The sequence below is a fragment of the Gouania willdenowi genome, chromosome 12 (genome assembly GCF_900634775.1).
Source record: "Gouania willdenowi chromosome 12, fGouWil2.1, whole genome shotgun sequence".
NCBI lineage: Eukaryota > Metazoa > Chordata > Actinopteri > Blenniiformes > Gobiesocidae > Gouania > Gouania willdenowi.
This window is the reverse complement of record NC_041055.1, coordinates 7,729,494-7,747,357: the sequence shown is the minus strand read 5'-3', so window position 1 is coordinate 7,747,357 and position 17,864 is coordinate 7,729,494. Positions and strand designations below refer to the sequence as shown.

Here is a 17,864-nt window from a genome sequence, read left to right as displayed (position 1 = left end):
AGGAATATCTTCATAACATCCAAGGAACTGGATGACAAAAAAACTTAGCACTAAAACGTCAGATTTCAATGTTATTTCACAATAAACTCAAAGACTAGCGATATGTGAACGCCGATTGGCTGAAATCTTCAAAGTGACTCCAAAGAGATTAAAATAAGGAATAATAAGGGACTTCGGATCTATGAATGGCTCGGATCAAGGGTTCTACAAGCTGTTGGTCAGTGATTGTCTAACGCAGTGGTTCTCAACCCGCGACCCCCAAAATAAAGGTGCCAGTAACCGGGGACCCCCACTGTACCTGAAGGTGGTTGAACACAGACATAAACATCAAAGAACAGTCATGTGGAGACAGGGTCATCTATAAGGGGGAACAAAGGGGAGAGATTTTTGGGGTCCATCCATAAAGTCAGTAAAATGATGGTCCATTGTTCTATGAATCTGTGATAACCACATTGAACCATGTTTATTATTTGTGCCATAGTATATATTCATCTTAAATATGTAAATCCTTGTTTTAATCAGAAATAAAACTGGTTAAAAGTTACCAAAAATGGTGGAAAGGTGGTGAAATGGATTTTAAAAACCACAGGAATTGGTTAAAAGTGGCAAAATAGAGTGGCCAAAAACAGACAGAAAAAGTGGTCAAAAGGGTTCAAAGTGTCAATATTGGGGGAGGGAGGGTTGGGGTAATATAAAATAAAAAGTAGGAACAATTAATTTCAACAGGCAAATAATGGGCATGGCAAATGGTGAATGTGAATTACAGTAAATATGGTGAAAAGAGGTTAAAAGTGACAATAATGAGTCAATATATGCAACATTAGGTGAGTTAAACTAGTTAAGTTAGTGTTTGTAAGTCTTGAAAATAGAAAACATTTGCAGAGAATCGATGAACAAGTGAAAAAAATAGGAGTAATAAGAAAAATGCATTGAAAAGAGCAGGAATATGGCATGAAAAAGTGATGAAAATATGTTAAAATATGGTAAGTTTGTTGAAGTTGCAGAAAAAGTGTAAAATTAAGCAAAAATGGGCTCAAACTGTAGAAAAAAAAACTTCCTAGTTTCTTGAAGGCATCTGACGACCTCAAATGTCTCGCGACCCCAAATGAGGTCCCGACCCTATGGTTGAGAACTCCTGGTGTAATGTCCGATCTAAAACGTTTTGTAGTAACAAAAAAAAAAAAAATAGGAAATCTAATCATGCATTCGTTTTTGACAAAAGCAACATCAGCCAAAGGGTAAAACAAAATCAGTGAGAGATTTTATTAACATTTATGCACATTTACATAATTTATTTCAAAGAAAAAGATTTGCATCATCCACAGCTTGTTTTAAAATACTGCATAATATAATCCGCACGAGTCGAAAAACATCAGTGTCAAAAGGTCTATAGTTGGTCCGTTTCAATCTAAAATCCACACATTTAAAAAGTCTAGTGCTCGTTGCTGGTGTACGGACACACCACGCATACTTGTGCGATGTCGTCGTATTCGTACGTCCTCTTCAGGAACGTGTCGGTGAGTCTCAGACCGGAGACGCTCTGGAACGTAGGAGGAAAGACGGGCGGCGCTGGTGAGGTGACGCAATGGTGGGGTGTGATCTGTGTGTGTGTGTGTGTGTGTGTGTTGGGGGTGGGGGGCTACCTGTAGACCCTGGACGGACGAGAAGACGGTGAGAGGAAGCGACAGGAACCCGCCCGGGCTGAGCTTCCCCAGCTGTCGCCCTGATATACCACACCAGTGGATGGACTGGGTGTTACACATCTCCAACACCAGGTCCATGGTCCTCTCACTGCAAACACCATCAGCATTAGGACCCCAAACATCTCTAATCCATCAACAAAAGCACTTCATTAGACCTCTAAAGGTGGGACTTGGTATCTGGCACCAACACGTTAGCAGTCACAGAACTTTAGCAACATTTTATCAGAATTAATTTTAGTTTAAATTAAGTTTAAGTTCCCTACATTTTAATTAATTGTTGCACTTTGTAACATTTTACTGGTATGAAATGGTCTTTATGAATAAAGATGTATGGATGGATTGATAATAAAACTGCTGTCTTTTACAAATATGGGGAATTATTTTGGACTGCTGAAGAAGAATGGGCTACACGTTTTTGTCGACTCAAATTAACAGCAGATTACATCTGATCATCTAGCTCATTAATGTAACGTTTTTTAAATAATACCTAATTTTATTTATATGTCAAAGCATCGTTGATGAAAACTATGATGATAAATATTAGTCAGCAACTTTTACCAATAAAATGAAGAAAACGTACCATTCGTAGCAGCAATGAATGGATGAATTAATAAATCAATGAATAGTTTAGTCGTGTCTGAAGGGAAACTTGCAGATGTTTTCAAACATCGCTCTCACCTGCAGTTGGTGATTTTACAAACGATGTCAAAAGGTTCTTCCAGGTTGACCGTGTCAGGAATCCTCTCCAAAGACAACCTGATATCTCCGTATCCTGGAGCCTGGAGGCACAAATAAACACACACTCTCAGCATCAGGCTTTAGCAAAGAGAAGAACAGCTGTAATAAACATCTGGGTACCATCCTCTGCAGCTGGCTGGTCTGTAGCCGTCCCTTCTCCCCCAGGTTGGTTTTCCACACGATGTCCAGCTTCCCGATCACCGTCACCCCCTTAATGACTCCGGCCTTCTCTGCAAACTCCGGCTTTGGCTTCAGGCAGTACAGATACTGCCGTGTGTCCATGGGCTGCAGGTAGGACATCATCCCAAAGGTGGACTCTCTGTGAGGAACGATCCTAGTTCAAAGTGGGAACCAGTTTGGCAGTGATAATGGAGAAAAAGAGGCGCGGTTACCCGTGCTCTCCGCTCAGGACGGTGTTGAGCTCAGTGACGTTGTACATCATGGACGGCTCCAGAGACACTTTCTCCATGAACATGGGGGCCGTGGTGATGTTCTGGATCTGGGCCTCTAGAAACACTTCATCTGTCTGGGGAGTAAAAGTCAGGGGGCGGAGTCAGAGCGGGACTTGTGTATTCTGCCTGAGCTCCAAGGTAGACTGAGCAACACCTGAAGTTTAAAGTGTGTGAGGCAGGTACAGTATGTGTGATGGATGAGTTCAATGATGCATTTTACATATTGATAATAATAATAACGCATTGGATTTTATTAGATTTACGTCCACTCCAATGGATGTGGATGTTTTTGAAGTCACTGTGTGTTGTTTAGGTCATTTTCTTTATCTTACTGTTAGTTAGTGTGTTTTTGGAGTTCCTTTGAGCATTGTTCAAGTATTTTTTTTTGTATTTTTAGTCATTCACTGTGTATTTGGAGTGAGTTTGTTGTGTTTTTGGAGCCACTGTGTGTTTTTTAAGTAATTTTCTTTATTTTTACTGTCAATTACAGGTAGTGTGTTTTTGGAGTTATTTTCTGTGTTTTTAGAGTCACTGTATATATATATTTCTTTTTTTTAGGTCATTTTGTTTATTTTATCGCTAATTAGTGTGTTTTGGAGTTATTTTGTGTATTTTTCCATGTAAATGTGTGTGTTGGAGTTTTTTGTGTGTATTTTTTAGGTCATTGGTACCAGTCACTCGTCAGAATAACTGGTACCAATTTTTTTATTCTTGGCTTTCCTCTCTTGTCCTTCGTTTTTATCTGCAGTGATTAATAAACTAAATTATTAAAGAAAAAACACCAACGAGTAGCTGATACTAAGTTTTGAATTACATTACGTATTTGTAACGTAGTTAAGACGTCTCAGCCACATTTAACATCCAACATTTGAGTCCCTCTGAAGGTGATGTGAGAGATGTTTTCATGTTTTTATGAAGTATGAAGTAGATTAAATGGTTTGCTCAGTGTCCCTTAGAGCTCATGTTAGTGCAGCTTTACACAGTGAAGGCTGCTCAGTGATAGATTGTTACTTCTTCTAAATTGGTCTCCAAACATCATGTTAATAATATATATGTATATCTTAACTAATATTAGAAAGAGTAGGAAAGTAAGTGAAATACTGTGGTGAACTTTATGTGTTCGTAAGGCCTCCGATTTTCTGATTGCAGAAAACAGACATTTACACATTTAACTTCCTAAAATGCAACAAGCTATTTTTTTGCTTTGTTTTTATCTACATATATTATTTTTTTTACGACACTTAATATACCCCCACTAGGGGTGTTGAAAAAAAGTGATTTGCCGATATATCACAATATTACATCCCGCGATTCTCGGATCGATTCAAAATGCATCCATATCGATTTAAACAATTTTTATTCAAGTATTTATTTTTTTTACCTTTATTTAACCAGGAACGTATTTTCCACTTCAGGAGACATTGTAACTGCACAAACAAGTTGCTTGTGTTTTTTTAATGAAATCTAAAAAGAAAGTACTGACTTTCTGCATTTAATTGTTGTTTTAGGCTCAACATGACTTTAGTGCAACTTAAGTCAAAGTTGGTTTAAAAGCCACAGGCAGATTTTATGTTATTTTTTTTATATTTTAAGTTGTTGGCACATGGCACGTTAAAGCCAATGTTTTGAGTGTAAGATATGCCAATAAAATATATTTCATACATTTCGTTCTTATTAAGGTGTACAAGTTCACACATTAGTTGTTTAAGTCATATATATATAAAAAAAAAAAAATTGCAATAATCGCCTTATACTTTAATATTGGGATATATCATATATCGTATTGTGACGGATAAGACTCGTTTGACGTCCATGTTTTTGGATGTCAAGCTTTTGCATGCAAATTTTCCCCATGAATGGTTGGACAACGAGACAGAAATATCAAATCTCATAAAAAAATCCTTACGGTACGACAGACTTAGAATATCGCGCATTTCTACGTTATTTTTCGATACTAATTTTTTTTCCAATACACATCACACAATAAATATCAAAATGACTATCCTATCATTAAGAACACCGATGATGCAGTGTGTCCCGTGCAAACTTTGGCCCTGAGGCTAATGTAGTTGATGAGAGAAGGACAAAAACATAAACCAAAGTAAACAAAGCTGTACTATCTTTGTTTTTTTGAGCAAACATGGAAGTAGATATTGTTGGAGACCAACTCGTAGCTTTCAGCGCAACAATCCACACGCCTGTGCAGCCTCGACCGTACCATGTGGTGCAAAGAGAGAAAAGCCGAGATTAGTTCATGCCTGCAAGTAGAAAAACCTGAGCATGAACCGGTGCCAACGAAGATCACAGAGCAACACAGAGTGTCTCCATGCAAAGCCATCCCAGCCACTCCCATTCATCAAAGCCAGTGTCATCAAGGCTCATACCCCATCAAAAAGAAATAATCACTACATTTGTCAGTTTCAGACACTGAGCCGAGTTACACAATCAAATCGCCTTGACGAGTTTGATTATTCAGTTACATTTTCCCAATCAAAATATTAGAATTAAAACCACATTAGACACTGCAAAGTTGAATCAAATAATCCCCGTGTAGCATCAGTTTGCAGGAAAAGCATGAGAGCGTGAAGAAAGGGTCAAAGTAAAATATTGGAGAGGATTTTCATCACTTTTCTCCTACTTCTTTATCCTTATTTTAAGCCAGTGCTTCTCAAACTTTAAGAATCTGTGTAAGAAAACAAAAAAGGAAATTCATTGCACGTATGAATAAGTATCATCATGTTTCATAATGCAACTAATGAATAAATTAAAACTCAAAAACTAAATTAAACAAATCACCTGCAAAAAAACCAAATTTAAAAGCGTTAGTAATAACTAATAGTTAATTAGTCAAAAATACAGGAAATAAAAAAACATTGTTTGCAATCTGTGGCAAAAAACTAAATAAATTGTTTCAGTCATTTAAAATCATTATTTTTTACTTTAGTCCGTGTTACATTTTGCTCCTGCTCCATATCTAATGCAGTCTAATAATTTAATGTTGTTTTTACTTTTGCTACGTTTTTTGGCTTCTCAGTATTACTTTCTTTGTGTATAGGTGTTTTGTTGAGTGTTAATTATTTCAGAAAGGCATTTGGCATTAAATTGAGGTTTGTCACCTCCTATCATATCTCTATTCCCCACCAGGGGAGCGCGCCACACACTTTGAGAAGCACTGTTCTAAGATGAAATTTTGTCATTTTTACTTTGCACCTTCCTGTGAGCCCACAAACAAACAAACAAACAAACAGAAATCAGCTGAGCGATGGAAACAGAAGAGACGTTACCACAGAACTGAGGTCACTCTAATGGAGAAAATCAAATCAAAACACACAAACATATGGAGTTACATGCCAACAATGGGGACAATGAAAATCTGCTGTAGGAAAAACAAACAGATAAACAAATAAAAAACACGCCTCACATATGTCAACAATGTGAACGCTTCCACGAAGGAAAAACCATTGAAGCCCAGCTTCAGAGAATCAAACCAGGACTTTTACAGAACCAAAGTTCCTCCCACGTCTCTGGAGCTTCGCAGGTTTTTCTCCAGGAAGCATCAGTGGATGCTCTACTAGCATCTAGAAACTTCTCTCACTATGAAATGAAACATGGTGGAAGCAGAGGACCAGGAAGCGTAGGAGCAAACCTACCTCTGCGTTGTAGAACTTTGTCTTCACGTCCAGTGGCTTGAGAACCTGATTAAAAATAGATTGTAAACTGAAGCCATTGCTTTTCTCGCTCGGTGCATCCATTCAGATCCTCCTGTTGTACGTAATGAACGCAGCACCGCAGAGTGTGTTGCTCTGTGGAATCTCTCAGCTCCGCTCAAAGTTTGCTGCGGCCGTCTAATGAGAAGAGTCAAAAATAACTCACCTGGAATTTGAAGAACTTGCGAAAATAGAGCTTCTCCCCGAACTGCGTGGTATAACTGACCGCACACACCAAACTGCAACATGTGAGAATAAACAAAAACAACCCCTAAAGAACCGCTGAGCAAAATCTGAACATGCAACGTCTTACAAGATCATAGTCCTTCTACTAACACGTGTTATTAACACAGCGAGGGCAACAAAAATGGGATTCTGTTATTGTTATGTATGTTTTTGAAGTCATTTTGTGTATTTCTATTGTATTTGAGTGTTTCTGGAGTTATTTTGTGTAGGGATGTCCCAATACAACTTGTTCATTTCCGATATGATACCGATATTACAGCCTTGCGTATCGGCAAATACCGATACTGATCAATATCAGCATGAATCATACTTTTATTAATATATATATATATATATATATATATATATATATATATATTAAAAGTGATTACTTATTTTGTAGTGTGGAATGTTAGAAAAGGCTTGATCAAGTGATGTTGCTCAAACAGAGAACAATAGTCAGCAATAGTAGGAATGAGAAAAACTGACCGATTTATTATTAACCACGGTTACATAAATTATAACCTTCAACATAATATCTGCAGTATTCTACAATTGAATGAAATAAATAAAAAATGACTTGAAAAAAAAAAAACATGAAATTTGAATCCGATATTCGTTTTCAGGCATAGATTGGACCGATATCGATATTGGATCGGGACAACCCAAATTGTGTGTTTTTTTAGTTGTCGCTTATGTTGAAAATCTGTTATAGTTTTAGTATTTTTGTAGTCACCTTGGCCCTTATTTATCAACCGTTCATATGTTCAGACCGGAGCGTACGACGTGTGTTCGACCATGCTACGATCAGATCTCACGTCAGGTCTTACCACGTGGGCACAAATCTGAGTGTGAGGATTTGTGATTCAGCAGCAAAATCGGACTGAGACTCATAACCTTAGCTGTCATTTAAGCATGAGCAGACACATTCAGAACAGATCAAAACAGATTATTAAAACAAATAAAATTAAAAAAAATAAACAGAATTTCCAAAAAGCCCACATTATTACTGAAACCACTTTTTAGGTTTTCTATGGAGGTAGACTTGTGTTTTTATTATTCAATCAAAGAAAAAAATTGATTTGCAAAGAACAAAAGTTTTGCAAACAAAACAAACATTACTATTTAAAAAAATGCTGGTTTTGTTTACAAATCAAAAATGTTTTCTCATGAAACTATACATTTTGTTTCCATTTTTCGCATTTTTGTTTAGGTTTCCTGAAGGTTTTCAACTTGTGGACAGGGCCTCCTCCGGACGATGTTAGGAATCTTTTTATTGGTCAGTTTCGAACAATGGTGCAATTTTCATGAGCGTGGTGGCCAACAGGGGCAAACCACCAGAGGGTGGCGCTGTCCTTGGTTGGGATAAGAGGAAGGTTTCTATATAGTTGGACTTCTTCATCCACTCTTTGGACTATGTAGGGCTCGATGAAATCCACGGTAACGGAATTGCGTAAGGAATCGACCAATGAAAACAGAATTCACTGCTGAACGAGGACAGAATCGGCATGAAACGCTGTCACCGGAACATTTTTTTTTATTAGGAAATGTTTCCGGGGCGACTGTTCATCAGGTCCACCCCCTCCCATCCTGGCTGCTTCAAACACCTCCTAAACCACCTGAAACACCGTCTAAACTGCCAAAAAACTATGCAAATCATCACTGACTCCTAATTACTGGGCCACCAGTCTATGGTTTTAACAAGAGGCTGCTTGCGCGTGATTACGTATTTGCGACGTAAGACGAACCGATAAGCAAAATTGACCAGCAAGCAAACAAACAATTCATAGGAATTGGATTACGATGAACCGGTTCTCAGTAAGAACCGGTTTACGATGCCCATCCCTACTCAAATTTACACCTGTTTTCACGCAAGGTTGCCAAATGAGGGCCCTTGTGTGTTTTTTCCCCGACTCTAGTGAGTTTTTTTTATTTTATTTTTGTTGTCATTGTGTATGTTTGTCAACTATTTTCTGGAAATTAGCTTTTAACTCATTGGCTGCCATTGACGTCATTTGGTTTAGTAACGTTGTCTGCCAAACATGTCAATTGTGTTTTTCTGCTGGGGTTTCTAGGAGACAGTGTGACGAAGGTCTCCCGTGAATATATGACAGAAAATGGCGCTATGAGAGTTGATGCTGAAGTTCACAGCAGCTCACACTCGACCAGAGCATGTGTGGAACTAAGTAGACTATTGAGAGTGTTGCGATGGTGAGAGAAAACGATCCAATAAACGGGGCAAGCGCTGACACTCGGCATGTCCGGGAGAAGGAGGAAGTAGCGTGTGTGGAGAATGACAGGGGGAGAGACTAGGAAGAAGGCCAAAATACAGTAAGAAATCTATTCAACTCTGCCGCAGATAGCAAAAAAATAATAATTTTGTCGTCAAAAGCCCAGTCTCAGTGTTGTTTTTGTAGTTTTATACAAGGAAACCAATGTCACTAAAGCAAAAAAAAATGCTTTCAAGTCACTAATAGGTCAGAAAAAGGCTTTTTCTCAGCTTTTTAGTCAGACACTGGCAGAAATTTGCCTCTATTCAACTGCTGATTACGGAAGAACGAAACAAGCTCGAAATAAAAAAAAAATTCTGATGAAAGTACAAGTCTAATCCTTCAGAATCTGGTTTCAGATTTCAGATTGTCATGGTACAAAATATTCTGTGGGTCTTTAATAATCAGTGAAAATCATCTAGAATGGCTAGCACGGAGCAGTTGGCTGACAGTGAATGAGTTAAGATAGAGTCTGGTTCAAATATCTCTGTTTTTATAACCTAATGTATTTGTACGCTGTCCCAATTAATGAATAAATAAAATACATTTGTTGGCATATTTTTCTGTAATTTTGTGTGTTTTTGAGAGTCATTCTTTGCATGTTGACTTTAGGGGCAACACAACCAATTGATATTTAAATGAATCAATAAAATGGAAAATAGATAGAGTTTTTTTTACAGGTTTGTTTGATGTATTTAACAATTGAAATGCTGATGGTTTCTACTTTTTCGTGAGATTGCAGAAAAACTAAACACGATGATATTTTGGGTTTGATACCATCTTCTACTCACATGTGTGTTCCTATTTCTTTGACTTCATGGTGGATGACGTCGTCGATGCAGCATTCAGGTTTGAGCTCTGCTACAGTGGAGTTAGACGCTGAAAGGTTGAGCCTCTGGGAGCTCGTCTGGAGATCAGCCTTAAGGAGATCGCACCAGATCACGTCACATGATTTTTTTAATGATGATGTTTTAAGACAGTGACAACTGGCACGTTAACTCCTCACCTTCACTAGAATGTCCTTCACTACTTGGCTGCTGTCGTTGTGCACGCTTATGTAACTGGAAAAGGTCTCGCCGAGGAAAATGTTCCTGTTGGAAGCAGAAGGAAGAGAGTGACGTGAACAGATCTCTGCTGGGGTTTGTGTGTAGGTCTGAGACGTTTACCCAAAGTTCTGAGGTAACGTGAGCATCTCTCCTAACATAAAGGTCTCTGCTCCTTTGATGGTGGAGGGATCCTCCCTCATTAGCTGACTAAACAAATCACCTGGGGAGAAACGGAAGGAAAACTATCATCACCAACGTGGAAAACAAACGTGACAGTGAAAGTGACACACACGCCAACTACACACTGGAAACCAGTTTCTCAATAGAGCAAACGACACTTTAAATTTACGGTCAAAGGTCACAGTAACCAAAATGCTTATTTTAAGTATTTAAAACCAAACTGAGCAACTGTTATTACAGCGGGGGGCACAAATATGTGATTATCTAATCCAAGGGACACAGATTTCATGTCAGCATTTAAAATAATGACCAATTAGAGCATTAATACAGGACAGAACAATTATTTGTGTGTTTTTCTTCTCATTTTATGAATATATTTTTTGTTCTTTTGTGTATTTTTTTTTGTCATTTTGTGCATCTAATGTGTTTCTGGAGTCATTTTGTGTATTTTTTGTTGTCCTTTTATGTATTTTTCTAGCATTTTGTGTATTTTTATGCCATTTTCTGTATTTTATATTGTCACTGTGCATTTTCAGAGTTATTTATGTGCATCTAATGTGTTTTTGGATTAATTTTGTGTATTTTTTGTTATCTTTTTATGAATTTTTCTGTCATTTGGTGTGCTTTCAGAGTCATTATGTGCATATTTTTTGTCATTCAATTTGTTTTTGGAGTCTGTGCGTTTTCGTTGTACTTTTTTATATTTTTCTATCATTTTGTGTATTTTTATATAATTTTGTGTATTTTTTGTTGTCCCTTAATGTCAATTTGTTGGCATTTTTTTTTCATTTTGTGTATTTTTAACTTACATGTGTGTTTTTTTTTGTAAACACTGACTTTTGTTCTTTGTGACCTCCTTCAAACATTTTCATTTATTCATAAATGTTTTTCTGTCATCCCGTGACAAAGTCATTGCGTCAGATGTTTCTGCGCATTCCTTTCAGTTAAACACATACTCGGTGGCAACAAGCAGGCAGCACCAATCAGAGATAGAAGATCCCAAAGACGATCGGGCAGATTTGACTCCAGTCTGCAAACTAAAGTGCAACAAGTTAATCCTTTCACCTTCCACAAACTGTAATCCCTCATCGTGACAACATTAATTTAACTGCTGCACTTCCCAGGGTTTGAAATTCTCGATACGTGTAGTTTTGTAGTTCTCTAGTGTCAGCCATTTTTTATTTAGTAGTTTGGTTACCGTGAACTTTGACCTGATCCCATGATGCAGCTCGTGACTGAGATGTTAATCATGTCCATTATTGAGAAGCTATTGAAGTTATTGAACAAAGTGGGAGTCTTTGGCTTCATTCTGGACATTTTATCAACGTTTTGCATCAACACAAGCAAACAAATTAACAGTTTTAGAAATGTACGTACAAATTAGAAATTCAAAATCTGTCATTTTTTAACATTGAGTAGATGTGTTTTGGGCTCACCTGGTAGATCTCGATCTTCACACGTCACAGGTAGGTTTGTGAAGAGCGTTGGTTTGGTTAAGCGCATCACTGCAAAAAAGAATCCTCCATTAGTCAATGCATAAGAACACAGTTCTGTTTGTTCTTTATTTTCTGCAGACAAACCTAAAACCATAAACCAGTTTATTCTACTGAAGGAAGTCACTACAAATCCTATTCATTTTCATGAATTTTTCCACAGCTAAAGGCTTAAATTACAAACCAACACAAATACATATGAATACAAATTTCAATTTTAAATTTGAACCTCATCAGAACCATAACAAAAAGCTGGGTGATCCCTTGAACATGTAGCAATGGACTGTTTTTTAAAAGCACACCTTTTTGTTAGCACGCATTCAATTTATATAATGGATAATTATGTTAGCTCCAAGGAATTTAAACAAGGACAAAAAAAAAAGTCGATAAATGATCTTAACATGGACATTAGGCACTAATACTAATGATTAAACACACAACAACTGCCACATAATTAAAAATAAAAATCGGACATCGACACTGGAACAACCCTAAACTGTAAAACATTCATATATTTAACACTGAGCTTCAAGCAGGGTTAAATAATCTGCATTTTATGGTAAAATGACTAAAAAACACACACGGCTGTCTCTCCTTTAGCTAACGCTTCCGGGAGCCGCAAAGCACCGTAAAATGCTTTTCTTGAGTCCGTTTTAACTCTAAAACAACCAGCAGAGAATACACTCACACTCACTCACCTTTTAATGCCAGTAGGTGCTCCTGTTTGGTCTGGTTTACGTCCATATCTGACAGAAAAGCCGGTTTACTTTGGTAGAAGGTTAGCCTCGATGCTAGTTGTTGTTGTGAACTTTGACAGCCACTTTCTTCTTCGTGGTTTTATTTAGGGCGCGGACGGGAGGTCAACTCGTGCTGCCACCGCGTGCTCACATTTATTAATTACAAAAGTAAAAGAAGTACAAAAAAAAATAAATAAATAAATGTAAAAATTAAAAAAATGTTCATTCATGTATTTATTTATTTATGTAACTAAGTGTATAATAATTATTGTCATTTATTTATTTATTTACAAAAAATAAAATTACAAACCTCCCAGTCATATTGCAGTTGATTTAATGGTGTTTGTTCACCATTGAATATAAAATTTTAGAGTAAAAAAAAAAAAAAAAAAAAAAAAAAAAAAAAACCAGAAAGAAAGAAAAAATAAGAATTAATAATAATAAAATGTAATTTGATAATGATAATATTACTACTACTAATAATAATAAATAAATAATTGTATTTAATAATAAAAAAGCATCTGTTAACTTCTGAGTAAATTCACAACAAACTCATTAAAAATTAGTTGCATATAAAAGAAGCAAAATAAAATTAAATTAAATAAAATCAATAAAAAACAAACAAAAACTGTCATTTATCTATTCATTTTCTAATTAATTTATTTCACAAAAAAATAAAATTACAAACCTCCCAGTTTGTAATTTTTTTGTTGATTTAATGGCGTTTGGTCACCATTGAAAATCCAATTTGAAAAAGCTTGAAAAAATAAGTATATAATAATAATAATAATAATAATAATAATAATAATAATAATAATAATAAAATGTAATAATAATAATAATAATAAATTATTGTATTTAATAATAAAAAATAATAAGAAATAAAAGCTGGGTATTAAAATATTCAAACATCCAGCATCTGTTTACTTCTGAGTAAATTGACAACACACCCATTAAAAAACACCCACATGAAAACAAGCGTCTCTTTGTGCATCGTGGATGTGCTGACCAAGCCTTACACAGGCTTTGTTCTGTGTGCTAACAGGCGTGAGGCTGACAGACACACAAACCATGTCATCTTATTAAGCTTCATTCCTCAGAGTGAATGAAGGCCTCAGTGATGCAGCAGCCCTGAGCTGCACACAGGCAGATGATCACACACACTCACACTATCACTAACACATCAAGGAGGAGTCACTTTGATCTGGGAAAGGTTTTATAGGAGATGAAATGTATTTATACGAGCCCATCTGTATGGGAAAAGTTGATGAACTGTGACTTCAAGAGGTTTCAAAAGCAAACATTCAGGACTAAACTGAAGGATTTCTGTGTTTGTGTTCAGTAAAAATGACAGAAAAAACATGAATCATTGTGTAAATGACTAAATAATTCATTTCTGGATATCCCAGTCTCTCCAAATTCCCAAACAAAGAAACTCCACAAAATTTACAAAGACTTGGAATTTTCCTGTGCATTTATCAAGGACTGCAGCCATTTTTCTAACAACCATTTGTGGAAAGAACTTCAACCAAATTCTCGCAATTTGTCCCATAAACAATCCCACAGAATGAAGGAATTTTGAAGTGAAGATGCTGCAGGGACCGGTTTTGGTTGTGTTCTGTCACACAGTGTCCTTTGCACGCAGCATTTTTCCATTCCTGCTGCAGCAGCAGCTGTAGTGGTGAGTGCATTTACAGCGCTGCAGGCAGGAGCATCATTTGCTTTGGCTTACAGGTGTTTAAAAAAGGTGCAATAGCAAACAATAGAATCAAATAATAAAAAAATAAAAAATAAATAAAGCAGAGGGGGACAGATTTGAGGCTTTCCACCCTTGACACAATCCTCTTTCTGCACAAAAACATGAATTATCCTCACCTTTGATACATGGATCATGTGACTAAATCCACTGGGTCTCTGTTTTTGTTTGACTTTCGCTTGTTTCTCCGTGCGCTGATCTGATGTTGACATAAACAGTTGTTTGTTAGTAAAACCAGGCTTAGCACTAAAACAAACGTAAATATGTCATTTGTATGAGGAAAAAAAATGAGGTTTTAACTATCGGGTTTGGGTCGGGCTCAGATATAAATATCTGAATGCCTGTCGGGTTCCGTTTCGCTCTGTCGGGTTTGAGTCGGACAAAAAAAATGCGGCTCGAACCGAGGTCCAACTGTGAGACGATTATCTATTTACTCGCCATTCACGTGACTGTTTACTGCGTGCATGCATTTTGGTCCCCCACGCTTGTCTTTTTTCAGTCTCTTCTTTATTTTTGGCAGAGTGGGACGCCCTCTCCAAGACGTGGAGAATGTGCATCAGCAGGGCCGCTGGAAGTACTCTTGAACAGGGGGTGCTGTGAAAAAATTGGTCATTTTTTTGGGACAAAAATGTATTTAAAATTCATTTTAAAAATAAATAAATGGATTGAGATTCACTAATTTATTGTCATATGCACTTCAGTACCCACAGCCAGGGTCTGTAACGCACAGACATCATCAGTTCTCAGATTAATATGTGCTATTAGTTAAATTTCACAATAATGCTATAACAATGATTTGGTCAGCTGACATGAACCTGAGTCACTGCACCATCTACATTATGTCACGCGACTATAGAGGGTTTTCACCAACGTCACGACGACACGCGGCCATGTTGGCGGCAACTGGAAGAAAACACTGCAATGGATAAACCACAGAAAAGCTCCTCAAAATGCGTTGAAGATGCAAAGGCATCCAGGGATTCGTGTGCAGGAGTTCATGTTGTATAATAAAAAATACCAGTTAAAAAAAAAAACAAAAAAAAAAAAACGCTGCATTTTAAAAAATCTCCCTCTCACCACTAGGGGGTGCTGCAGCACCCCTAGCACCCCCATTTCTCGTGGCCCTGCGCATCAGCAGCATGTGACGTCACGTCCACAGAACTGCGCGGGAAATTCGGGCCCGGAATAGCAGTTCAAAATGCATCACAAAATCTGTTCAAGGCAATAAGCCTTTTCACACTCTTGCACTGGTTCAGTTCTTCCGCATTAGGTCAAAGGTCAAGAGGGATCAACTCGCCATGGCTCGTTCCCGGGTAGAGTTCGCTGGAGACCATGGAAGTCAGGGCTTGTCATTCAGAGAGTCCCATCAATGATAGTATGAAAGCAGCTTTGATACTGTTTTTACCATTGGTTTTACAAAAGTGCTCGGATACGTGCATCATTTTCATTCACCAGGGGTGGAAGCGAGGGGACTGCCTCGCTTCAATACTCTGCTCTCATCGGTTTTTTAAAAGTGCTGGGATCGGCATCAGAGGGAAAAAATTCCAAGTCTTTGTAAATTTTGTGGAGTTTCTTTGTTTGGGAATTTGGAGAGACTGGGATATCCAGAAATGAATTATTTGGTCATTTACACAATGATTCATGTTTTTTTCTGTCATTTTTACTGAACACAAACACAGAAATCCTTCAGTTTAGTCCTGAATGTTTGCTTTTGAAACCTCTTGAAGTCACAGTTCATCAACTTTTCCCATACAGATTGGCTCGTATAAATACATTTCATCTCCTATGAACTTTGGCCACCTCCTCTAGTCTGAATATCCATCCATCTTCATACCCGCTTATTCCCATTTAACAGGGTCGCGGGGGTCTGTCGGTGCCAATCTCCGGCTCTCATAGGGTGCTGGGCGGGGGTACACCCTGGACAGGGCGCCAGTCCATCACAGGGCAACACAGACAACCATTCACTCTCTCATTCACTCCTATGGGCAATTTAGAGACTCCAATCAACCTTACAGTCATGTTTTTGGATTGTGGGAGGAAGCCGGAGTACCCGGAGGAAACCCACGCAGCACTGGGAGAACATGCAAACTCCACACAGAAAGACCCAAGTCCACCCCAGGGCTTGAACCCAGGACCTTCTTGCTGTGAGGTGGACGTGCTAACTGGAATAACTTTACAAACGCTGTTAGGTTGGAAATATCAACAGAGTAAACAAGCTTGTTTACGTTTATATCCCTCTCGACCCCCAAGGTCGTGCATGCTCAGTGGGCTCATTTTGTTTGGTTTTGAACGCTTCGTCACCCATTAGCATTAAAAGACTTAAAATGAATGTCTATTTTTTTCACAAGTCCTGCCGTACGCTCCTTGCATGCCGGTTGAAAACGCTTTTTTAATCACCAAAAATAAAGAAAAAGAAAAATCTGCAGCCCACTTAAGATCAAAGTGCTTGGTTTTTGGCCCCTGAGATAAAAAGAGTTTGACAGCCCCGCTGTAAACTTTAATCAGAGACTGTGCAACATTTTTTGGATGTATTTCCTTGAGTTGAACTTTCAAACCCAGGATGCACAGACAACATCTTGAGATCATCATTAAGCAAAAGCATTCATCTCTTACTGCTGCAGATGATCTTCTGACATCTCCCGCTGACACATAATGAGATGGCGTTATGATGAAGTGAGAGGTTAGGACAGCAGAGGGCGTGACCTTTAAAAAGCATTTGGTAAAAGACTGACCTGAATGATCAAAATGTGTTGTGCATTTACCATTTCATCCCATTTCTTTCGTTTATTCCTCAGAAAGGCTGAAAATTTCTGTTCTCATAAAAACATGGACGAAATCCGTCTTTGTGGAACTTTTGCAACTTGTTTTTTTTTTATCTTCTTTACTCGTCGCAGGATGTTCATCATGTGCTGGAGAGGAACTAAATTAACTGAATGGTCGTTTCCAGGCGGCGTCTGACAATCCATCATGATAACGGAGAATTCAGCAAGGACTGCTGGGAAAAAAAAAAAACAACAACTGAGAAAGAATACATTTAGTGTCAAACGTGATTCTTACATAAATGCTTCATGGCCCTAAAGTTGAAGCTTTCCAACACAAGAAATAAGTCGCCACCAATCACTGAGTAGCGGCTCTAAGGGAGATTATTTCCTGCTGTCTAAAACAAAGTGAAGAATTATCAGCGGTCCACAAATACACACACACACAGCTATAAATCTGCTTTCCATCAGAGTCAACTTGATGTTTTCCCAACTCTGGCAGCTCCTCAGTCAGAACATCCATCTCAGTAAGAGATTCAGAGATGAGCAGCCGATGGGATGGAGAAAAAGTAAAACCCAGCTCGAGTTGGAAAATCGCTTCAACTCGGGAAGAAAGTTTCCACAAGGCCTTTCCTTTCTATTGATGATGTACAGTAGAGGAAACTCCTGCTTATATCCGGAGAACAGAAAGACTCATTATTTTAGTTCCACATTTATGATGAGTAAACACCGTCTTCACTTCTCTCCCTGTGTGTACTTGAGGTATTTGTGGATGATAAGAACAACCATGGTGACACT

The 17,864-nt window shown here is 37.8% G+C and overlaps 1 protein-coding gene across 2 annotated transcripts; it reads right to left on the bottom strand.

The window, feature by feature from the left end:
* Positions 1–1,239: 1,239 nt before the first annotated feature.
* trappc13 (trafficking protein particle complex subunit 13) lies at positions 1,240–12,640 on the bottom strand. Of its 2 annotated transcripts, XM_028462093.1 has the most exons (13): positions 12,513–12,640; positions 11,758–11,826; positions 10,262–10,361; positions 10,102–10,186; positions 9,887–10,014; positions 6,767–6,839; positions 6,544–6,588; positions 6,178–6,195; positions 2,834–2,967; positions 2,562–2,760; positions 2,382–2,482; positions 1,644–1,791; positions 1,240–1,540 (listed from the first exon to the last, which is right to left on the bottom strand). In XM_028462093.1, exons 1-13 carry the CDS (start codon positions 12,556–12,558, stop codon positions 1,433–1,435), a joined length of 1,254 nt encoding a protein of 417 aa, XP_028317894.1. In that variant the 5' UTR covers positions 12,559–12,640; the 3' UTR covers positions 1,240–1,432. The 2 variants fall into 2 exon arrangements, with proteins under 2 accessions (XP_028317894.1, XP_028317895.1); XM_028462094.1 differs by lacking the exon at positions 6,178–6,195.
* Between the last annotated feature and the right edge of the window lie 5,224 nt (positions 12,641–17,864).